Source organism: Aphelocoma coerulescens, chromosome 13, assembly GCF_041296385.1.
Source record: "Aphelocoma coerulescens isolate FSJ_1873_10779 chromosome 13, UR_Acoe_1.0, whole genome shotgun sequence".
Lineage (NCBI taxonomy): Eukaryota > Metazoa > Chordata > Aves > Passeriformes > Corvidae > Aphelocoma > Aphelocoma coerulescens.
Genome location: NC_091027.1, coordinates 10,440,847 through 10,466,363, shown reverse-complemented (window position 1 = coordinate 10,466,363; position 25,517 = coordinate 10,440,847). Strand labels below are relative to the sequence as shown.

The window sequence follows — 25,517 nt, the reverse complement described above, 5'->3', positions numbered from 1 at the left end:
AGATGGTAGAAGAGAAGCCATTTAACCTCTTCGTCTGAAAAGCATGAAGAGTCAGCAGAAAGTAGCAACACAGAGAAAAACCAGGGAGTCATTATTGGAACTATGGTATGAAATAAAGTACAAGAGAAAGAGGAAGCCTTACATTTGATTTTAATGGTCTTGAATTAAGCTCTTCAAATTGGAGAACAGAACTGAAGAGATACACAGACGAGCAGACTGAATGTCACCACTACAGGTGATATTACTAATTCCCAACAAAAAACTCTGTAGTAAAGGGCATGTTTGAACACTGTGATTGAGGTACAAAAGTGGGAGGAGGCATTACAGTTATTCAGTTCTGCATTCTTTACTTTATTCTTTTTATAAAGCTAAGCTCAAGCCACAGAAATTGTTGAAGGGCTTTGACTTTCCTCGCACACCTGCAAGTCTTCATACACTTTCCAAAGAAATGTTTCCCAGAAAAATAACTGCAGCTTGCTGTTAACATTCTGGGCTGAAGGCTTAGCATGGCACACAGCCACTATTTCCTCATCACACAGTTTGAGGCCAAACTAATCAATAACAGGTTCTTATTGCCAATGAATTCAAACTAGCAGTTTGTTTTTAAAAGGAAAAGTTACTGAAACAGAATTCAATATTGTCTATATCAAATTAGCTGTAGTAGTAATAAATAATTAAAGTAATAAACTAGTTCATAAGTAGAGAACATAATTTAATTAATTTTACCACCATGGATAGCAATATCAATACTGCAGTGAGATGGAGCGCAGGGAGCTAAGGCAGTTTTGCATCCACACACAAGCAGCACAATAGCAAAATGATTGTATATATATAAACATCAAATCCAAGCAGTAAGAGTACTTTGGAAGAATAAGTAGCTGTTGAGAGGCAGATAACTGGTTCAAGCAGGGAGACACTGTGTACGTGAAATACATTTTGCAAGGCCTAAGGAGAGATAAGAAGGACAGAGCAGGATGAGTTATTTGTGGTAAAATCTTCACTAGCTCTAGATAAAGCACTGTTTTCATGATTCCTGCTGATGACACCATGTGCCCTTTCCTGTGTTCCCCATGACCACAGACAAATCTGTAAAGGCTTCAGTCTTCTCTCACCTCCTACAGGTAAGCAACCAGGAGCAAAATCCAGGACAGCCAGTACTGAAAATGGGATGAGCTGGTGGATTGCTGCCATGCCTGGCTCAGGCATTACTGCATTTACACTAAATGCATGCATAGGTTCCTGATCCCTGGTTTCTGCACTCCCAGGATTTGGGATACCTTGGTTTAACTGAATGGAGGATTACAGATAGCCATGAAATTAAGACCTTTTTTTCTGTCTGGATCTTCTATTTGTAAGAAAAAAGCAAGTGTGCATACCCATATTCTTTTTTCATGAGTCTGGATCACATGTACACACATCTGCTTTTCCTTTACTAAAGCAGAACCTTTAGGGATGAGTAAGAACTGTTTAAATAATGAAATACAAAACGGAAGAGATTTTGCAAATGTCAGCTGCAGAGTATTGCTCCAGTACTACAGTATTAACAAAGTCTCCCTCTATTCAAAGAAAGTCCTTACAAAATACCAGGATAACACTTAGTTACCTCAGGCTGTTGAAATGTTTATTTGTTTTTAAGGGAGGTAAGCGCAGCCCTTACAATCTCATCTCTCACTCAGTGGAAAACACTGGCTTCCCCAGAGAGAGCTCTAAGAAGCTGTTTTGCAGAGCTGTGTATTACAAAGTCATTGGGGGCTGGTCCATACCACAGAAACATCTATTCAAAATAATTCAGCACAGCTAAACAGAAAAGTCACACCCACTCTGACAGCAGAGTTCTCCTCTAAAGATAATTCACTTCCAGCATCCTTAGTGCTACTTGTTATAGGCAGGGAGGGTTTCTGGAAGGGGCACAGTGATGTCTGACAGACAGAGGGGTGCTGCTCCTGGAGGTGCTGGCTGGGATGTGAAATTCTGTCAGCTTTTCTTTCCCTTTAAGCTTGCCCTTGCTTCAAGAGAGGCTCTGAACACAAACACCATGAAGGTTCTCTTTTAAACCGTGCTCAAGCAGTAACACAAACCAGGCATTTCATCATTATTCACTGCACACAGCCACATCCCTCTGTATGTTCTGTATGATCTCTCCAGCCGTCAACAAAATGGGAGACCAAGCAGCTAAAGGCCAAATTCGCAAACACAGCCAAGCACACAACTCCCACTGCTGCTGCCGGAGACACGGAGTGAGCAGCATGGGCTGAGGGGATTGAAGGCAGCTCAGCCAGCAGACCCGGCCCACAGCAATGCCACAGGGTCGTGGTAAGGAGGCCATGGCTTCCAGGGATATGTGGGGCAGAAGGACAGTTTTCCATGCAGAAGTGAGGCCAGCAATACCCTGTGGACCAGAGCACAGAGCAAGCTTTCAGCATTGAAAGCATGCCAATATCTGTCATGGCACGCCATTCTAAAATTCCCTGCGTTTCCCTTTAGAGTGAACCTAAGCTTTATTCTTTTGAGTTCTTCAACAGGAAAACCACTGGCTACAAATATGCACACAGGAAAAGCACTGGAAAGTACCAGTAAGCACCAGCAGTTGCCCAGCAAATAATTTTTGCAGAAAGCAAATCCATCTCCTAGGGTCCTGGAAGTCACTGCCTCACCTCTGTGAATAAGTAAGTCAATCAGGGTTTTAGGTTGGTAAACCAGACTAGACCTGGGGCTTTTGCCTTCCCAAGTACTTGCTTCCCCCTTTTGTTCCAGTCACTCTTCCCTCTCACCCCTTCTAATTGTTACAGGATAGAAATTGAGATGTCCCTCACCTTCCTGTACCTCCCTCCTAGTTTTCCTCCCTGCACCAAGCAGAGTCCCTGGCAGCCTTTCCATTTTGCTGCTGTTTTCATTGGGGATCCCATCAACTTTCCTTTAGCCCTTAAGTTTCCTTCCAGAGAAGAGTTTTGAAGCTCTTTCTTAAGGGACTCGAAGAATCCTTTTCACTGCCCACCTGCACACGATGCAGTATTGCAGAGCAAGGGCAGTGGGAACCAGAGACATTTTAATGAGGTTCCCAAAGATGTAATGTCTCCACATAATTTTATATTTAACATCTGACAGTATCAGGCACACTTCGGTCTGAACTATGTTGCAGAAAGGAGCCCTACTGGATAAAGGACCAGAGAAGCACAGTAGATGATGCCCTCACCAAGCACAGAGGTCCCCACTCTAGGCTTCTGATGGGCAAGTCGTGGTCCTGCTACAGGCCTTTCCATCTATACATCCATCAGTGGGGGACGACTGTCTGAGTGACAGCCTGCCCACCCCTCCTCTCTCAGTAACTTAAGTAAGAGAGAGATGTCCTGCAGACCTTGCAAGGGATGCTGCTGAGGAACACTCAAACCCCACACATTAATACCAGGCAAGTTCTGACCCAACTATCACAGTGGCCCTCAACCCATCAGTAATTTTAGCAGCTTTCTGCACCTGGCTCTGTCACTGATCCACAAAGTGTCATCAACTGAACCTGGGCAGAAAGCATAGTACATTGCTGGCACACATGCACACAGTTTTATTTTAAAGAGAGCAAAATACTTCAACCAACCCACACAACATTCCTAAGTTTACCCAGTGTTATCCCCATTTCACCCATGAGAAAGGTTACTTGCTGTGATTAAAATAACACTGTGACTTTAAGGGTAAAAACTCAAGTCAGTAAAATTCAATATAAAATGCTGAAACCCATCTGAGAACATACATACAGTCAACATAAATATACAAAGAATTTCTGTTATTTTCAAAATGGTGTGACTAGAAGTTAAATTATTACTGCATCCAAGTCACTCAGCTACAGGTATTAGACTCATGATAGTCAAGATGCATCTTAGGGCATCCAAACCCATTAAGACCAAATAACGGGTTTATCAGTTACACCCTGACTTGCCAAAGTAAAGCAACTAATTGATGAATTAATGCAAACAAACCCATACACTCAGCACAAGCAGGGCTGATACAGGACAAAGCACTGGAGCACCAGCATCCCAGAGGAGCCAGCATCTCCCTGTTGCTCTTTCCAAAGCTGTGCCTGCTTTTCCACTTACAGCTTGTATTTAGGTCAATTGATAGTACCTTTCCTTTACACTTCCCTCACTGAAATCATGACAAAGGCAGAAAATAGCAACTGAACAAGGTTTGCATACAGAGAAATCACTAAGACTAACTAAGCTCCAGGAACCAATAGGACTATTTCTAACCACTCTCATAAAATTTCTTCTTTGCTTCTGCTTCTGGAAGTACCAGAATAGACGGAGCCTCTCAGGCACCAAGAGAGTCTAGATCATGGTATTTTGGTTTGCTTCCTCAAAAGCTTTAGTAAGACATGACATGTCAGGGATGGGGTCTTGGCTCATGGCCTTCAATGATCAGCCACTTTGCTGATCTTAAAAACAAAATACAAACAACAGCAAGAAAGAACAGCAGAAGCTCCTTCCTGTGCATTTTCCTCCTCCAGGTGAAACACTAAAAATATGCTCCACATTAGTTCCACCTAGAGAGGAGAGCTTTCTTCTCCCCATATAAAAAACCCTCACTTTTTCAGACCAATAATTATGCAATTACACAAATAACTGTGGGACTGCAAATCTCACTAATACCAGCCCATCTCACTCAGAGGGTCACATCTTTCTTGCAAACTAAGAGAAAGCAATTACAGAGGGAAGTGCTAAAAGCTGCACTCTAGTGTTGCAGAATATTCTGCTACTGACGTTTCTTGCCTTTTTTTTGTATATAAGCACACAATTTTAATTATTTAGAGCTCAGAGTCAATAGAGGTGGATCAGCAACAATGACAGACTGCCACTTGCAGGGAGCAAGACCTAAAGGATTCACTAGCATTCTGTAAGGAACAAGGCACCTCATGACTATCAGATTACGGGATATTGACTCTTGTGACAGTATTAGAAAGTTAAATATTATGATAATTAGTTTTCAGCTGATTTTATCTCTGAAATCACACCAGCTTTGGTGATGTTTCCACACCAGTGAACCCTCTTTTCATGTTTTTTCCTACCAGAGGATGCAGAAGAGGGAAATCTTGAGGGGAAAAATGCATCACTGAAGTGATCATTACTTTTTAACTTCTTCTATCAGAATGAATTCCTATTTAATCCTGAACAAGGTCTCAGTGCAAGAAACAAAGAGGGAATTGCAGCTAAAACCCTCACCTCTTGGTGCCAGCTGGCAGCCTGGCTGCACCCACAGGCAGAGAGCTGGGATCCGGGAATGCAGCATCACACCCTGACAAATATCATCTGCGCCATGAATTTTAATTTCTAACAACCTAGCTCTCAAATAAGGTCTAGCTCTGGGCAAAATAATACCCCCAGACAGCTAATGCAGAGATTGTGTCACACACTGGGCATTCAGCTGCAATCCCCATGCTGTCATCCACACATGAAGCATAGAAACAGAGAACTGTTGAAGTTGGAAAACATCTGTAAGATCATTGAGTCCAACCATTGATCCAGCACTGCCAAACCCACCACTAACCATGTCCCCAAGTGCCACATCTACATGCCTTTTGAATCTCTCCAGGAATGTGGGCTCCACTGCCCTGGGCAGCCTTGACAACCCTTTCAGTGAAGAAATTTTTCCTAATATCCAATCTAAACCATTTCATGTGACAGCATGAAGACAGCAGCGCTCCTTATGGCACACATTACTCCTACATAGGTGGGAACCCTGGCCTGACTCTCAAGAGGACAGAATGAACTTATAGCAGGACCATAGGGGACACTCACAGCAGGGAGGCCACATCCATGCCACCAAAACCAAGAAAATTCCAAAATATCAAATCTAAATTGTAATCTAGAAATAAATAAATTAGAAAGGAAATATGCCCATCTCAGACTCCACCGTCATTCCCTCCTCCCATTACAGTGTAGCCCCAAAGCCTTTGCAGCCAAATCACACTCTTATCCAAGTCCTACAGTCAGCTGGCATCACAGGAAACCCTTTCCAAAGTTACCTTTATTTTTTCCCTTCAAAAAGGAAAGACAAAAAAAAATACAAAACCAAAAAACCAAGAAAAAAACCCAAAAAAACAAACCTGCTAAAAAAAAAGACAAAGGAGATAAGAACAGTAGACCTGAAAGCCATTTTTATCCTAATAGCTGGCAAACACACATCATTAGATTCTGATAGACTGTGTAAAAAGACTGTGTTTACACTAACTTTAAAACCAGCAAATTCTGTTTGAGTATAAAGGGAGTGCATTCACTATCTGACAGTTGCCATTAACGTTCTAGACCTGACAAATAGTTCCTGTGCTCAACAGTTTCCCAGATTTCCTTTTCTCTCAGTTGGCCTAGTAAAAGATACTTCCTACAAACCATGACCTTCATATTCTAGTGCCTGATAAATAACCAGCACAGAAAATAGATTTTTATCTGACCTTAAAAAAGAAAGTTTGTGTGTTCTCTCAGGGACTAAATGAGTCTTATTAAACAAAACCCAACCCTTTGGCTTTAGAAAACTTTGCCTGTAGCTCATGCATACGTTCCCGGAAACCTCAGATCTTCTTTCTGTCAAACACCATTGCCTATAGGACACCAGGGGTAGTACCAGCAATCTTTCCAGTAATTAAAAAGAAATACTAACATAGGTGGTATTTGTGAGAAATAACATTTATTTTTGCTGCAGCATGTGTAGCATCAAATAGGAATTTGCTTCCTGCAGATCTGGACAATGCTTAGCTTCATCTCTGTTCATGAAGAGGTAAAATCTGAACTCACCCCTTCTTACCAGAAGTCAAAAAAACCCCAAAAACCCAAAAAACACAAACCCAACTTTGCTGTATTTAAATCACCACAAATCCCAGTTTTCATAATTATTAGCTCATCTCATTATTGCTCACATAGACTTTACCTATAAATAATGCTAGAGGGTACTTGTTTACACATTGGAGATCAGATTTTGCAAGTGAGCTAAAAACATCTAGTTTGCCCATTTATTTCAATTGAAAACTCAATAGAGCAGTTCTGACCAACCACCTCTAACTACTTAATGATCTAAAGCCCTTGGAGCCATCAAAGACACAAAGACCCCTCACCCCAGCAGTGACCAGCCAGCACGGGTCAGCACATGGCTTGGGAGAGTTCCCAGGAACATGGCAGTGCCAGGTTATGCCTGGATTTGACAATCCTATAGGCTTTTTCCAACCTTAACAACTCTATATTTCTGTGATCACCTCCCCCTCCGAGCCCTTCCCAAAAGAGCAGACTTGCAGACAAAAGCTCTATCTGCAGAGCTGCTGAGGAGAATTTTGAGCCAGCAAAGGAGTGTTTGTTTGTGCTAAGAAAGAGATTTAATGTCTAAATTAAGTAAGTGCACTATGCTTAGCTCCCACTGAAAGAACAGCTGGATATTAATGGCTCTCCCGCTGGAGCTGGCTCTCTCTGGAGAGCCCTGCTCACACCAGCCGTGTGCTGATCAGCACATCAGCAACGGGGGCACGCGCACACCGAGCCACGTGCCCCCTCCCTGCTCCTCCCTGCTTCCAGTTAGCTTCCTGAAAGGAATTGTTCTGCTGTTTTGACAGAAATCCTCTTGTCCCCTGGGAACAGACTGAAAGAACGAACAACAGGCTTGGTTTAAGGAAGGCCTGAAAATTATTGCTACAAAATCAGGAGAGTGAAATGGAAACTCCACCGGTAGAGGACTGAGTAAAAATTACCTCCTCAATGCAAAGGAAAATAAGTTGGATACTTTTAACGATTTTCATCATGTTCCTGTTGTTAAATGAGTACAATAAAATGTATTTCAGTTACGTAATTCCAAATATTAATTGGTGTGACATTTGAAACTGAAAGTAATCCCCCAGGTTTCCCAAACAGAGAGAAATCTGTGTTTGTGCAGAGGTGTTCAGCGAGGCCAGCAGCGCCATTCTCCCGACAAGACCAGCCTCTCACCCTCCAGTGAATAAACAGCATCCTGAGAAATAATCACGTTAGTGCTTCTGCCTGCTAGAAAGGCAGAGGGGTGAAAGGAAAGACAGAGGGCTGCAATTATTATTTCTGTTTTAGAATATTAGAGGGTGCTCAGTTAAAGATGTCTGAATGATGATGGACCATCTAATCAGAGGGAACACAGCTCAGAGGTGATAAACAAGGCCTGATGAACACATTTCCTTTGAAGAAGGAATTGCAATGCAATCACAAAGTCACCCCAAGACACTGACAAATAGATCAGGCAGGACTCGTTCTGGTGATGTTATTTATATTGGGTGAACATTAAAAGGGTGAAAGAGTCATTCTCAGCATTGTCTCAAACAGAAATCTTTTTGAAGTTCACTCAGGGCCCAATTACTTCACCAGCACCTCCATGCTTCCCAGGACACATTAGGATGATCCAGTGATAACACAAACTCTGTGACTCACCAAAAATGATCACTTAGCACTGTCTCTAATCCAGCCTGTTTGGAATATATTCAGAGGTGTCATTCAAATGCAAACCTCCCCATGCAGGAAACATTTATTATACACCCAAAAGGAAAAGAGAAGCTTTCTGCTGTCTGCTCCTTTACTGCTACCTTTATGTGAAGACTTCGCTTTAATGAGGACACCTTGTAGTACTGAGGAGCAGTCAGGGCTTTCAGGATAAATTATTTTACTGGTAAAGGCTTTGAATCCTCTGCCTTACAGTAAGGAGTTGCTCCTTACTGGTTTTGAGACCCCCAGCCCACTGGAAGCTGTTACAGTCCTATATCCAGCACACACACTGCAGCCCTGGCTGGCCAGTTCATCATCGTGACAGCAAAACCCAACTTGGTTTTACAAGCATGTAAAAACCTGTACTTCTCTCCAACTTTCCTAAGACTCCAGCTGCTCATTCCAAAATCAGCATCAGGAACAGGCACACTAGCCCAGTCACCCTGAGCAGTGAGACCATGAGCCGCTCCCTGACAGACCCACTCAGGCTCATCCTGTCTGCTGATGAGTGTCACTGCTTAAAGTATTATGACACAGTTAGGAGAATGTACTTCTTTATTTATCAGAATTTTCTGTGGGTCACACAGTTATTTCATCGTTGCACAGTGTTCAGATGTCGCCTGGATCCCAACTTCTGCACACCAGGGAAGTCCTATCAGCATCTTGGGGTGAATACACAGGCACCTCACAGGCTGGGATACTGCTCAAAGCACAGCCACCCTCTCTTTTCACAAACTGGTGTTTTCCCATAAAAATGTCTGGCAATGGATCATCCCTCACTGCCATGGGTGCCAACAGAGTTGGACACGTTGATAACAGCAGAGAAGCTGCATAGGGCTGCTTCCAATTTCTGGCTTCACTGATCCTATTTCCCAGGGAATACAGGTTGCCACAATGTTGATTCTGTTAAAAGCAGCTGATGAACTTCTGTATTTAATGGCAATAGGAGTTCAAAGCTAAATATGACTATTATATAACTTAGGGAAAACTAATAATTTTTGAAAAACAAGTATGGGTAAAGGAGAAATAATTCTATGGAATAAAAACCAGGATAATAAAAAAACCTAACTTCAATAACTGAGAGAAAAGTTATTCTTTAAAGCACTCAGATATGAAAAGTAAAGGAAAAAGATCTTATTATAGGCAATTCACATCACAGAATTTCAATGGGAAAAGCAAAACAACTAGAAGCAGGGGCACTGCATGCCACTGTCACCTACTTTGCAGTTGCAATGAGAAACTAAATTGAAATCTTGTAAGAAGTGACATTTTGAAAAATTTCCAAATCTGCAGATGGAAAACACAACACTTTTTTCTTGTATTTTTTATTTTCCAAGCTAGAGCATAATTTGATGCTATTATCTGCTGGCTGCGCAAGATAGATTTCAGCTTTTGTAACAACTATTGTGTACACAAACCCCAGGAACAGATACATTGATAACCTCGACAGAGCTGGTCCCCTATGCTGAACAAATTTAAAAGCCAAAATCCAACCTATGCCTTTGGAAGGAATCAGCTTTGAAGTCTATAGGTCCAGAATCACTTTTTACATATGCTAGTTTCATCCTGGTAAAACATGTGACTAGATGAGTTTCATGATATACAAAATGAGTCAAATAGTTTTACCCTCAATTAGAAAAAGCATCTGGGCTGATATTCACCCCTAATGACTTTCATATTGTTGGAGACACTTTATCAAACAGAACTCAGAATTTCAGCAGAAAGAAGGCACATCTTAACCTCACTAAAAGAGAACAAAAAAGAATGACAAAAAGACACACCATCTATGAGAGAGAGGCAAGCATAATAATGAGGAGGAAACAGGGACAAAATACGAGGATCACTCTCACGCTACTTCATAAATACACAGTGCCCATTATATGTAAAACAACAAACTTGTCTAGTATTCTTCAAAAGATCTCATCAAACACAAGCAAGCAGCATAGCATGGATAAATAACTCCTTCCTCATGACAAACAAGGAAATATTTATGGAAGGCTATTAAACTTGGATTACTGAGACACTGGAGCAGTTGTGGAGTGGCCAATCAGCTCTGCCGACTAAATACATATTTATAAATGCTTTAGCTCTTTTATTTACCCAATGGACCAAAATGGCTTATTCATTCTGTTTTGGTTTTATTTGGGTCTATCAAGTACAGTAAATGTGCAGTTAGGTGCATAATAAAAACTCCTTTGGAAAAGTAATTACATTACCATTCACAGAACAGATTTTTCTTTCCCAAGCACCAAGAACAACTGGACCATTTCATAGGCTCCTAAGTTCTTATTAAAAAATATACTGACACATGCTAATTACTGAAATGAAATCTTGCTTAGAAATGTAAAGTCCAAAAGAACCATTTACGCACAAAGCAGGGCCCCCTGAAAACCACCAATTTAAGCAGAGTACTTGCTATGGCAGCAGCCAGGGACATGGCTATGGCACCAAACACGTGATTGGTTCATTCTTCATATCCCACTAGGAAAAATTCTTCCCTGTGAGGGTGGTGAGGCCCTGGCACCCAGGTTGCCCACAGAAGCTGTGGGTGCCCATCCCTGGAAGTGTTCAAGGCCAGTTTGGACATGGCTTGAAGCAAACATGAGATAGTGGAAGGTGCCCCTGCCAACAGCAGGAGGCTGTAATGAGATGACTTTTAAAGTCCCAACCCAAACCATTCTGGGGTTCTATGATCCCACAGGGTTTGGCTAGAGCTGGTGTGGTGGAAGAATATAATAGCCCCACAGATAAGCACTGCAAGGATCTCTGATGGCCTCAGGCACTGCCCTGGTCACCTCCAGGAGAGGCCACCACAGCCCCCTTAGAGCCTCCCCTGCCATAAACCACCACCCCCAGCTGGGCTAACCCAGTAACAGGCTCAACACCTGCATCTTCCACAGGCCAAGGCCATGACCACCTGGGACTAAGTACCTGAACTAAGAGAACACAAAGATGGTTATTCCTCTCTTATTTTTAGCTCATATTTGAGCAGTGAGTTGAAGCTCTGAAAATATTAACCTAATTGCTCTACCTTAAAGTAAAGCTCAGTTAAGGAAAAAACAGCACATGGAAATCTATTAAGTCTGAAATTGAAAATACACCATGCTCTTACATATATTAAGTAGGCCAGTAGCATGTTCAAAAATCATGACTCAAAACCCTGACTGGACCCAGAAGCAATCCTGGACTTTGGGTCTTTTGTCTCAAAGTCCAAGTTTACTCATTTTTCTAATATCTACGACATGCCATATAAACTGATTTGTTGGAGAGTGTTTGCTGCCATTATCAGAAACATCTGCTGCCAGTTTTTTATTCAACCCTTACAAATGAGTTTATGTTATAGCTCTGGGGTTACAGTGCATTTGCACCTTTCGATATCATGTGCAAGCATCACACGTCTGCTTCATATGAGAAGGGCTTCCACATCATGCAATGCTCTCTGAAACAATAGCATTTCACCAGAGGTATGTGGCTGGACACAAAAGTAGTATTTCATAGAAAGAACAATGCACCACTGAAAACAACAAAAAAATCAAATCCAACATGACTTCAAGTCTCACTGCATTTCAACCTGGCTGCTGCTAATGATACTTAAGTCAAGAAAAGCTCATTTGTCTGAAAATATGTTCTCTTATTCTTAAAGACAGGTTACCTTAGAAGACCAGTGCAAACTAGTCCTGCTTTACAGCTCTGGGTCAGCTGGAGAAAAGTGCTTTGGGGGGGCTGAAGATGCAGCCAAAACAAGGTTTGTAGGACAAAGTGGCATCTTCCAAGAGACGGCCCAGTTTAGATGGAAAAAGTAGAGAAGCTTGTGGAGTCGAGGGATGATGGAAGCCAACAGCACAAGCAGTTTTTTCAGCTGCCAAATCAGCACAGTTTGTTCTGATTTCAGATGGAAAAAGAGAGATGCCTTCAGGCACATCCAACTTCAGCACTCTGCACTGGGGATACTTATTTATGATGTACGGTGGGATGGAATATATATATGTAAGTTATTTTGTATCTCCCTATAAGTCCTCACAAGGCCTCATAGGTTTCTGGTTCATCCCCATCTTCTCCCTCTTCCCACACTGGGAGCTGAAGTCTGTCCACTTCCTAAGCTTGCCTACAAGCTCCTTGATCCAACCTACTGCTGGAAACAGCTTCCTGAACAGCCACTCAAGTTTTCACTTCAGCTCCTTCAGGTCCATCAATCTGCTGCTCTAGCAAAGCCACACTATTATATTTACTTACTAAACAGTCATGCCCATTCTGCCATGAAGAGAATTCATTCCTCCTCCTGCCCCAAAGTACTTGACTACAGAAACCGATGGATCTATTTACAAGAACCTTAACTCTGCAAAACTATTCTGCTTCCACCAGTCAGAGAGCTGAGCATGCAAGGAGTTTGCTATGGCTATGGCAAAGCTGGGCTAAACCACAGCTGCATTCACATTTTCAGAAGGAATCCATCTCCATGAGCAGTCATTTGTCAGCCAAATGTGACCACCAGGACCAGCCCTGTTTGGTCCAGGAGCCGTCCAGAAACTCCCTGGTTAAGCTGCAATTCTCTGCTCCTCATCCCAGACACATGTGCAATACCAACAGCAATGTTAAGACTGCCCAGGAGCATTCACATTCCTGTTTAATTTACTACTGTGCCTACTGGTTAAGGTGTTGATTATTTGAGGTTCTTCCCCCGCCACATGGTTTTACTCCCTCTTTTAATTCTTGCCACTTGAAAGCACAAAATATGCCAAATTATAATTAAACACCACTGCTGATAGATGTGTGGGAGCAAACAACTTATGCCCCTTCCCAACCAGGGCTAGGCTGTTCAAGTGGGATGAAGTATAAAAAAAGCTGAGAAACTGTGGTTTCACAAGCTTAGAAACACAGGCACTAAACATCAGATTAATATTTTGACCCAAATGTCCTTCCCTGGGTAACAGATTTCAAAGCATATGTTGTCAGTCAATGGCAAAGCCAGAGATAATAAAACTTTCTATGAAAATAAGGCATCTGAGATGGACAGAGACAAAAAACTTTGTTCAAAGTAAAGACTGAGTAACTGTTAAAACCAGTCTAAAAAACATGGAAAACATTCCAACTTGTGATTCAACAAAACAGGCATTTTTAATGTAAAAGCTGTCCTTCAAACTTTGGAGGAATGTCCTGAAATACAGCCAGTGTGTTTCTGAACATCCAACACTATACAGAGCATATACATACAAATATTTCTTTATATGTCATATCATCTGGATGTAACTGAGATAGCCAGACAACCAAGATCCTTTGGGTACAGTTCTAAAGAGCTTCTAAAGAGCAACACAGGCACGGCTACTGATTTTTGGTGGGTTTTGACCAAGTCATAAGAAAAAAACCACAAAGTTTTTGGGCTCCAGTAATAGGAAAAAAATCAACATAATGGGAAATTAATAGGTGATTTACTACAAAAGTAATTGCAGCTGACCACTTTGTGTTCCTGAAGGATTTGAGGAGAGCAACTTATCATTTATGCCAATTTTAGAGTGCCTGTCATCCTCCATGGAGAGGCAAAAATTTGAGTGGGCAAAAAGAAAGGACGAAGTAAATAGAATTTCTGAAGGGCATTATTATTTTATAACTATGAGTCAGTTTTTCATGGAGGACATAAAAATTGATGTCAAGTGGAGAATAATGAAATATTTCTTAAGCTGTTGGCTGGATCCTCTACCACTGCTAATTGATGCAAAGATTTTTCAGTAACACTGGCAACTTGAGAAAGCTCAGGGTGTACTATAATATTCTATTGTTCCTCATTGTGATTAGGAATCACAGTGCAACAATGAGGATTGTGTATCTGCAATAAATATATACAAATACAAACAGTACATCCACAACACAGAGCTTGTGAGAACTTCAGAGAAGTGTCAATTCAAATAAGTTTTAATTCAAACCAGATACTTAAACTTTGTATCCTTATGGCAGTGTGATGTCATCTGTCTGAATAAATCTAGAGTTGCATCTCATTTAATAAGATTATATGGTCAGAGCAGAAGCAATTTGCTTGAACATTTCTTGGCTGAATGGTTTCAAAAGCATCTTTTGACACTAATTTGTTGAAAGGATTATTGTGAACAACATAAAAACAAATTAAAAGTTTTAAGTGCTTGGGTGAGAATCTCAGCTAGTAAAAAGCAAAGGTGGTCCATTAATTCAGCAGAGCTTTGCTTGTTTCTATCTTCTGAAGACCTGGTTCTTTACGCTTAATGTGACTATACATATGCTTGGGCAAAGTTCTACACAGCAGACAATTTGTTCTAGTACTCAGCATCCTTCAGCCCCACAGTGCCAACAGAAATGGGAACATTTGTCAGCTCCAGAAGTTGCAGAATTAGCTCCTGTGTTCTTGCCATTAAAATAATTGGGAAACCACTGGAGGCTCTCTTCTGCCAGACATGGGGAATTTGATAGACATAAATGTATGTGGCTTCTACATATATAAGCTGTATGGTGTAATTTACAGCAACAGGTAAGTACTATACATTCATGTACACTCATTGGTGACTTTTCCCTGTGTAATCTTTAAAATTAAACACTGCCACTGTCCAGCCTAATGTTTGCAGGTGCTCTCTACAAGCTTGGCCCTGTGTTTCTTCCAATCTAACACATACCCTTCAGTCTCCCAGTTTCCTGCACAGGGTCTTCTCCTCAGATTATGTAGATTTTTAGAAAGTTCTCCCCTGTGAGGGTGGTGAGACCGTGGCACTCGTTGCCCAGAGAAGCTGCGGCTGCCCCATCCCTGGAAGTGTTCAAGGCCAGGTTGGATGGGGCTTGGAGTAACCTGGGATAGCAGAAGGTGTCCCTGCCCATGACGGGGGTGGGGTGGAATGGGATGGGCTTTAACCCAAACCATTCTGACACTTCATCCTTTTCACTAAATGCCTGCTGTATCCACATGATCTGCACAAACTGCTGCTTTCCTCAGCTCCCTACTCCTGTTTTGCTCTTCCCCATCTGCTCTCCTGCAGTATTACACTGCCCTGGACAGCTGATAGGACTGTGCAGGTTCTTCACCTTTTGGCTCAGTTCCGCTTTCCTGTGCACTAATGGCAGGAAAAATTACGAAAAAATAACAAAAATGGGAAAAGAGAAAATATTCAGTTAGTGGAAAAAAGGTCTGCCTACTCAAACTTGCCCCCTGAACTTAGTTCAACAGAGCAATACAGAGGGGTGGTGTTCAAATCCTGTGCTTGTTTATCACATGCTCGAGTTTCTTGAGTTTGTTTTTCGAGGTTTTTTGGCTGGTTGGGAATTTGTTTGTTTTCAAAGCACAACATAAAACCTGGCACCCTATCCAATATTCTGGTTTCCACTGAATGAGCATAATTCAGATGGATGCCACAGTGGGTCATATGTATGACCAACTGTGAGCCAAATTTCAAGTGAATTTAGGAAAATATTCCTGCAGCTTCTAATCAAATCCTAGATTGAGGGTTTTTTTGATTAAAAAATTATTTTTAGTCAAAAAGGGTAATATTTGCACACTAGTTAGGGATCCCAGGAACAAAACAGTTCTGCAGCCATTTTCATTTCAATTGAGAAAAAAAATCAGTCTCCAAACATCACTGAGAGGTAGCTGCCAGCTGCAGTCAGGGAAGCATCTCTCCTCCATACCACAGCAATTAAAAGATCATGTAATTACTGCTGATCTCATGCCATGGACGTCAAAGGAAAACCATTTATTGACTGTAATGGGCTTTGGAGCAGGTTCAAAATTTCTCCAGTATGTGTAGTCCTGACACCTTGGAAACCAAAAGCATCCCAGTCTAACAACACTCATCCACAAGTAAAATAGGAAAAAAGTGTTTTCATGCTCAACAAAAATCAAGGCTTTGCTCCCTCTGAAAGAAAAGGGTCTGTTTTAAATCTAAAGGATTCAAACCTTTTGTCCCAAAATAAAGAAAACTTCTGAAAAGTGTAAACCTGGATTGCCCCACCTTTCACCAAAAGCTCTTTTTTTAATCACCTTGGATCATCCATGAGCCTGGGATAATAAGAGCAGATACAGAGTTAATCTGCTGAGCTCTCACCTTTGTGGGTGTTTCTATAGGATATTTTTTAGTTTTTCAGCTTTTCAAGAGAATACAAAAATTTCCACCAAGGGAACAGAACAAGGATAAGCCCCCAACCCTCAATCTCTTCCAATCATCTCATTTCCTCAGGTAAAAACCATTACCCACAAAAATTACCATTTTAAGGGGGAAAAAGGCCTCAATCTTAATGTCACCTCATACCATATCACAAAATTTATAAAAAATCCTTTTGTGTGCATAATAAACATTCTGACCCTCCTGTTATTTTTTTCCCGGCACGGAATGGTATCTGCTCCATGCACATTTTAATACTGAAGAGGTTTCTGAAGGAGCCTTTAGTGGAATTATTTTATAGGTACTATTGAGGAATAACTCCAGAGAGGAAGATACTTAAACATTGCTGAAAATCCCCAGGTAGCTCTGCAAATCCACAGGCTTTTGTGATCAAGAGGTATTTACCATGTTTGTTAACATTTTCTTGACTTCTGAGGAGTTTGCAGTTCTTCAGACAGACTTGATAATTCACATATTATTGCCTTGCTGGGCACAAGCCAAATTTATCTATACACTTCAACTCCCTCAGTTGCCATACCCTTCACTCCAGCCATGGGTCTAAGAAGCATCTAAGAGAAGTCCATAATATTGAATTCACTTTTGAAAAAAAATTAGGGTTTTGGCCCTCCAAATGAAAGTTAAGTCTTACCCATCCTCTGAAAGCAATGAGAAATCAGTCTCACTTAGCCTGGAAATTTGGTGCCTTGAGGCACTGATCACCAAATCCAGTTGTTGCTCTGAACAGTCTCCAAGCACCCACATGATCTGTAAACTCAATCCTTATTTCAAAAATTGTTATCTTTAAGCTTTCATATGTGTTGGTTACTTTCACTGGGAAGAAAACTTTGGAAATAGAACTCATATCTGAAACAGGACTAGAGGTACATCCACGGGACTGGATTCAGTCTCCATGCCTATAATGAACTGCACCACAAACCACAGCCAGAGCATGACAGAAATGTGTCCCCATTCACAAGGCCAAGATGCTTTTCTGCATCTCAAAGCAGCCTCGACCCACCCAAAAGCCCTCCTCAGTTTGGGACTGAGGGAAACACAATAAAACTGGATTTCTTCATGAAGAGTGGCAGAAGTTTGATAAAACACACACATGCACTGGACATCTAAACTAAAGAGATTTCACCTTTAGCAATAGATGTATTTTTAATTCATTCAAGCTTCTCTGCTGCCTCGGCCTCACAGAAGAAAAAAAAAACCACAAAAACACAACGATAAAAAAAAAAGGAGATTTGCCCAAATGACAAGTTACCCTTGGACCTGACCTTCTTTTGCTTATGCAATAAAACATTTGTAGTTATAACCTCTTCCCAACATACAGGATGCCTGAAGCAATTCAAGAAGCTACTGGAAGGGAACAGGGAATGCATTAATCCATTGAACAGGAGAGTGCCACCCACTTCACATTCTACCAAGACAGATGAGGAAAGCAACGGCTTGATCCAGAAAACATCTGCTGAACAAAACCAAAATTAATGACAACCAGAATGACCTCTTTGATGGCCTATTCTCCCCCAGCTGCCAGGTGCCATCAAAGAGCCACTCCTGGCAGCAGCCAATTAGCTACTGAGGCAGCAGAGTTCCCAGGATGTGGCTCTAAGCTTGGAGCATCAATGCACCTTTGGGTGGATCTGTGGTGTGCTGATGCATGGAAAGCCTTGTCTGCATCTTTTTCTCCCTAAACACGCCAGGGTCAGAGTTTATCACAGAATGGTTTGAGTTGGAAAGGACCTTAAAATTCATCCAGTTCCAACCCCTGGCATGAGCAGGGATGCCTTCCACAACCCCAGGTTGCTCCAAGCCCTGTCTAACCTGCCTTGGACACTTCCAGAGATGGGACAGCCACAACTTCTCTGGGCAGCCTGTGCCAGGGCCCCAGTGCCTTCACAGAGAATAATTTCTTCCTAATATCTAACCAAAATTATCTTCCTTCAGCTTAAAGCCATTTAGATGCCCTGCCAGCACCCAAACCTTGATGTGCACACCCAACACCATCATGCAATTCTGTGCTAAAAGAGCAGCTTTTCATTGAAAAAAAAAAATCTACAATTTGCAACACTAAGAACTGTCAGACAAGCGCCAGGCACAGACTGTTGGAAATCCCACAGCAGCACAACCTTTCAAGTGTGTGAACTCATGCTCACTTTAAAAAGTTACTGCAAGAATACTCAACACCAACACATACACAAAGAAAACTGGTTTTCCTACCTTTTCTTCTTGTAACTTCAAGCCTTCTGGAGTCCTATAAGGAAAAAGAGAATTTTTTGTGGTGTTTTTTATTAAATATAAGAATTGCTCAAAGGCAGGATGACCAAACCCCCCTAAAAACATTAGTCACTGACCCAGGGAAGCATCTCTGAAGCTCAATACAATAACTGAGGAGTAATTACAAGCTCACATTTCAGTTTGTCCACAGATATTTAATGGATAAATACAACACCTAAAATGATTCCTCACTGTGCAATAAATTACATTGTAAAACAGGACATTTGTCTTGAAAATGGATTTTTTTTTCTCTGTTGATGGTAAAAGGGAACAGTTAGGAGCATTATTACTACACCAAAGATTTGGGGTTGAGGAGGGAGGAGCCATTAAAGATATTTCTAGCAGAGACTTCTTCAAATATCTAAATAATTTCAAAGCCACTGGACTACTCATGCTTAAAGCTGAGGGCTCATTTCAATCCATGCACACTACATAATTTGCCATATTTTTTGCAACTCATCACAACCATCTCTAATATAGAAACTTGTATTAAAATGACACTGTGTCAAAAGGTATTTGTCGGGTCCCTCCCCCTGCCATGTAGCCCTGGGAGAGGGGCCCTGGGGGGGAGACACGGGGTTTCCCTGGCCCTGGTCAGCCTCGTTCCCCATTGGATGTTTTGTGTTCCCCTGTGGGGGCAAAGGACCCTCGGGTCCCGGGATTGCAGCAGTTCCTCGGCAGAGCCCGGCCAGGCAGCTGGAGAAATAAACATCTCTGAAACATCTATCAAGAATCAGTCCATATATATTTCTTTTCCACGGGCTCCTTGTTTGATACATCGTGTTACAGAATCCTCATTGTAGCAGGTATTGCATTCCCAGACACCATCTGCTTATACTAATGGTGAGACTTCAGAGGAATAAATATTTAATTCCACACAGTAACATTCTTTATGGGTTAATTACAAATATGTCCAAATTTCCATCTTTCAAATTACTTCCTGCAGACAGTATTAGAAATAGTGGAATTGTGAAGACCATCTGGAGTACCTCTGTTGTGGAGATAGGCCAAGAGAGGAGGGGTTGCTCAGCCTGGAGAAGAGAAGGCTCTGGGCACCACACACTACAGTGCTGTAGGTACCCATTTACTGCCTACAGAAATGCTCTTTTCTGCCTCCTGCCCCCTCCCAGAACCTCCTGGGAAGTCCCAGGGCAGGACAGAGCCACAGCTGAGGTCTCCTCCAGCCCAGGGGCCACCTCACATCACCCACATCTTGGCCCAAATATGGTGACAGTTTATACTGTCCTTTGTCACCACTTGTGCAGGCAGCAGATGCTGCTTCTCCTTCCTTCACATGACCACAAGCAGCCTTCCTCAAAACAAAGCTTTCACCAAACTCGAGAAGGATCAGAATAGCAGAAATGGTCTCCTTGGCAGCCTTCAAGTCAGCTGAGGGGGATAAACCCAAAATGGGTATTTGCTTATAAAAATACTGTCATTATTCCCTGTAGGATACTACCTCAGTGATCTTGAGCAATATGTAAAATGGCATTCAGGATTAGTACAGACTTCAAAGCATTTATCCTCTTTAGGCAGCAGAGCTCCAAGCTGTGCAGCCAGTTAAACTCCAGGGACCTCTCTGAGCCTTTCAAAATATTAGTTTGAGAGGTGGGGCACAGGATAAAAAACACTCAGCTACAGTTGCTATTATTAGGCCTATGTACATGCAATATATGCAAAAGCGAAGAATACTTTTTAAGTTCCCCAGAGTCCCTCACAGTAACAAGCTGTTTGAATTCTCTGCAGTTCAAAAGCTTAGAAACACTAAAACTAATCACAACTATTATATTGATCAAAAGGAAATAGACTATCAAGACTCTATTAAAAAAATCCAAGTGTAAGCTCACTTTCATAAAACGCCCTTTTGTTATTTCCATGTCTGCACAGACATCGTGAAAGACAAAGGATGGTCTTCAAAGTTTCCCTTCTTTTACTCTGTTCCCCTTATAATTGTAAGCTCTGATGAATATAAACTATCCCAAAAAACACGTGGAGGGTTCAGAGGAAAAGCCTGTTAGAACTGCAATGGGAGAATATGAGGTCAGGCTGCATGCCATCACTTCTCATTCCTGGGAAAATAGCAGCACTTGGTACATCCCCCAAAGCATCCCTTCCATGGAGAAAACTCCAATGAAACTGAGAACGCTCAAGATTTCAGGAAGGTACACAAAAAAAAGGAAAAATACCTGGCAACCACAGTAGGGCTTAAAGTACAGCACAAAAAGGTACCAGCTCCAGGTAGACTTCTCTTGAAGAAGATGATACTGATCTCAAGTTAAAAAAAAAAAAAAAAAAAAAATCACACAGAGGTTTCAAAGGTTTGAATAGTGTTACCAGTAGAGGACTAAACTATTTTGATAAAAATGACACTAAAGTTCTTGAATGCATTGCCTGAGGAATACTTTTCTGTAGAAGCCATAAAGCAGATGGTTATAAATGAGACTTATTTCATGGGCACCATTTAATGACTGCAAATTCCTTTAACTAAAAATCTAATTTTATCAGAGCATAAATCATCTGCTTTGAAGGGAAAAAATTGTTTTAGATTTTCCATTCCTTCTAAAAAAAGCTTCCTCATGTACTGCTTTAAATAGCATTTCATTAGTGCAATACAACAATTTTATTTGTCAAGGTTCACTTTTAGCACCTATTTCCTACTTTTTAATGTTAGTCAATTGAGTACAGAATGAAAGGTCCTTCTGTTCTGTATCTGAAGTGCCTAATCATTATGTGGAAATCAATGTAGTATGTTTGCTTCAGGACTGCCTTTCACCAGACATGTAGCTAAAGAAAAACTGCATCTCCAAAAGACCAAGCACCCCAGTGTCATCAAGTATGATAAATAATTCTACCTGGAACAGGAGGGATGAAAACCAAAATCAAATAGAGTTCACTACCTGCTGTCACACTTCACTCCCCTGTAGCTGCAGTGTGTTGTACCAACACCTGTGTCAATATGATGCAATTTAACAACTGGTTTGCACAAAGCCCTTTTCTGCTCTTACAAAAGGAATGCCAAGGCACAATAACTAGTTTATGTTATTATCTCCTGAGTAATGATGAATCATGGGCCCATGGATGAGCAGAGCACTAGTGATAAATCCGATTTCATTCAGAACAAACACAGAGCATTGGGAACTTTGTTGTGCAGAGTTAAAACACAACACTATGGAGGGAATACACAACGTAAGACAGAGCTTGGTAGCCAACAAACAGGTTTACCAATGGTCATTAGCAACAGATGCAAGCAGAAAAACCACTTTCAGGTTGTTTTGTATAGAATCACAGAATGGTTTGGGTTGGGAGGAACAATAAAGCTCATCTCATTCCAAACCTCCTGCCACAGGCAGGGACACCTTCCACTAGTCCCATCCACCCTAGCCTTGAACACTTCCTGGGATGAATTCAGTATTTAGAAATTTGGACATGGCTATGCATCTCCCATCCCTGTTTGTTACTGGCCTCTGATCCCAGTATGGAATGATGCTCAGCGTGGATCACTCAAGCAGATACCAAACTCAAGCACCTCAAGCACCATAACCCATTGGATAACCTTGCAATGGTTTCAGTCTCTTGCCCTTTAATACTGATTTAGATTTAGTCAAAAGGCACCCCTTTTAATGACCAAAATTTAATATAGCAGACGTTTCCAAAAGACCCCAAAACTTTAAAAAAAACCAAACAAACCTAAAAAACCACCACCATCAGCGGCAAAAAAAACAATTAATGAAGCAGATTAAGAGATGCAGAAGAACAGGTAACATTCCAGATCCACAAGTTCTCTGCATTGCTGACCTCACCAGACCCTTTGTGGGAGACACAGCAGTGCAAGCAGATAAATCAAACCCAGTCTCCCTGCAGCTGGGCTCATGCCGGGTCTCGCAATAAATCAGATGTTAACTCTGCACACTCCAGGTCTCCAGGGACCTGCTCTCAGGATCAGCCTAACTGCTGTACAATTTGTAAATATACAGTCCTAACTCATTTAGCAAATTAATAAAGAAGTGGCTGTTCCTATTAATAGACTACCATGCCATGGATTTTTTTCCTCCCTTCAGAGCCTTCTCCTCCTTATCTACAGTGAGAGGTCAAGCAAAGAGGTAGATTTAGATTAGATACTAGAAATAAATTCCTCCCTGTGAGGGTGGTGAGGCCCTGGCACAGGTTGCCCAGAGAAACTGTGGCTGCCCCATCCTTGAAGTGTTCAAGGCCAGGTTGGACAGGGCTTGGAGCAACCCTGGTCTAGTGGAAGGTGTCCCTGCCCATGGCAGGGGGGTGGAATTAGATTAGTTATAATCCAAGCCCAAATTATTCTATGAAATGGCACCCAGTACAGGGCTGGTGAGACACTCTGCATGGGGACTGGAGCATCAGCACAATGTATGACTCTGACAATCAGGATTTTCTGTTTACAGCCATGAATACAGAATATTTTTTTAAAAAACCCATGTTAATCAGGCAGAGATTATCCACTTTTTTTTTTTTGATCAGGCATGAAAAAAAATAGATCACATGCTACTGTTTGGAGAAAGCTTGATATCGGTACAGACACTGGCAATTTAGATTTGTTCCGTCTGGTATAAACACTGAGAGAAATTCTGATGTCTCACATCACACAGTATCATCTGCTCATCCATACGGTAGCTAATTGAGATAATTGCTGCATCTCTGATTTACTCACTACTATTTCTGGACTCCAGATGAGAAACCCAGGTATAGCTCCATAAATTTCCACGTTGTCATGGGGAAGCTTGTGGGATGGCTGTTTTTAGAAATCCCAAATTTGTCGATGTACTCTTGCTAATCTAAAAAACTGAGAATTCCCCTGCTTGGCGGTCAAAAGTACTTCAAATAGAACTGTCTTCCTCTAAAAACTAATGCTACAGCCTTTGTTTCAAAGGGAGAATATGCTACATTTGAAAGAAAAAAAATGCTCAACATTTAGTCTTTTAAGGCTGAGTGGCTTCTAAACAGAATATCAGGAAGTTTAACCCTCTGCCACATCATAGCCAAGTGAAGATTGCCTTGATTCCTTTTATAATTGCAACATGGTTTACTCTGGTCCCATTCTCTTCTTCAGAATCATACCAGCATTTCCCCATCTCAGTACAATTTTTCACAGTTGCTCAACTGTGACATGAGAAAAACTTACTGGAATTTGATCCCTGCAGTCAGTTTGTGCCACAGCTCAGCACAGAGCCAGGCACCACGAGCCCACGTCCCTCTGCTTCCCAGGGCCAGCATCCACGCACCCAAAATTCAAGGTCATTAACTTCCAATGCACCACAAACTGCTCCCATGCAGCAGGGGAGCCTCTTCTCTCGGCTGGAAGGTGACAGTCCCCAGCAAACTGGGCAGTGCAGAACCACCACGAGGTATCACACACCACATCCTACCAGAAGTTTAAAAATCATAACGGAAGCAGGATTTTTGTCCTGTAGGGGACTGCAAACAAGTGGGTTTCATCTTCATATTGTGCTTTAGATGCATCTTGACGATCCCTGACACTCACTATTGAGCCATAACCATTTATGTAAACCAAAATTCTTCCCATTTTCTGGTGTTATTCAAGTATACAGTACCTGCCTTGTTCCAACATTCACAGTTTCTAGTACTTCAAGCACAAGAGCATCCCGTAAGATACAGCATTTATTAAGCTCTCTGAGTACACAGAAGAAAGTGGAGGGGAGGTTGGGGACACAGAGGAAGGAGCTCAACATGCATAACAAATATTATCAAAACATTCCACAGCACCTTGAACTGCAGATGCTCTGGTAACCAGCACTCAGAGCAAAAGCTTCTAATCTCCACAGAGATAATATACCTGTTAAGATTTAGGATGCTCTACAAAAAAGCAATTACTGCTGTTAGAGATACCACATAAATGCAGGTAACAAGGAGTGAATTATCACTACATACCAAAGTGATACAAAAATACACTTAAGTCTTGTCTCCCTGTACTTTCACTAATGCTTGAAACAGGAGCAGGCTGTAGCACAGTATAGATTTAAATTAAAATCTGATTCTTTTCTTCCTTTCTCCAAATTGAAAAGCAGAGAGAACACTCACATGGTAGAGAATATACTACTACTATTAAGAATTAAAATAAATACCAGGATATTAGATCTTCAACTGTATATAAAATTGATACACTGTGCCTATTTTATTCCAAGCTCATCCTCTGAAATTGTGTCTCTATTTGAATTAGAAGCAAAAAGCTTGTATCAAAGGCCTTTGCAATTTTTTACCTTCCAAAACCAACTATTTCCTCGTCTGTCAGATTAGGAAATATTACTTTTCTGCTGCTCTCAATAACCTGCTGTGGTGTTCAGATGCAGCAGTAAGTGATGCAACATTTAAGAATCTGACTATAACTAGGAATTTCGGCAATAATTGATACTCTTAGACAAGCACAGTTGAGGCTGCGAGTAGACTCCACAGAAATGGTTTATTCTGGGCAGGAGGGCACTGAAGGGCTGGTCTGATCTAGCTGTTTGCAGTACATTTATACTTGGGGATTTTAAGCAGTTCAGGTGCCATAGAAACATAGAACCACAGAATGGTTTGAATTCAAAGGGGCCTTAAAGATCATCCAATTCCAACCCCCTGCCATGGGCAGGAATACCTTCCACTAGACCAGGTTGCATAGAGCCCT

The 25,517-nt window shown here is 41.6% G+C and overlaps 1 protein-coding gene across 5 annotated transcripts in view; it reads right to left on the bottom strand.

The window, feature by feature from the left end:
- FSTL4 (follistatin like 4) overlaps positions 1-25,517 on the bottom strand; it is a 217,575-nt gene that overhangs the window by 183,236 nt on the left and 8,822 nt on the right. For all 5 annotated transcript variants that reach the window (XM_069028746.1, XM_069028753.1, XM_069028748.1 and 2 more), the window contains one exon: positions 18,806-18,839. In XM_069028746.1, coding sequence (XP_068884847.1) covers positions 18,806-18,839 — 34 coding nt within the window. The remainder of the gene's footprint in view (positions 1-18,805; positions 18,840-25,517) is intronic.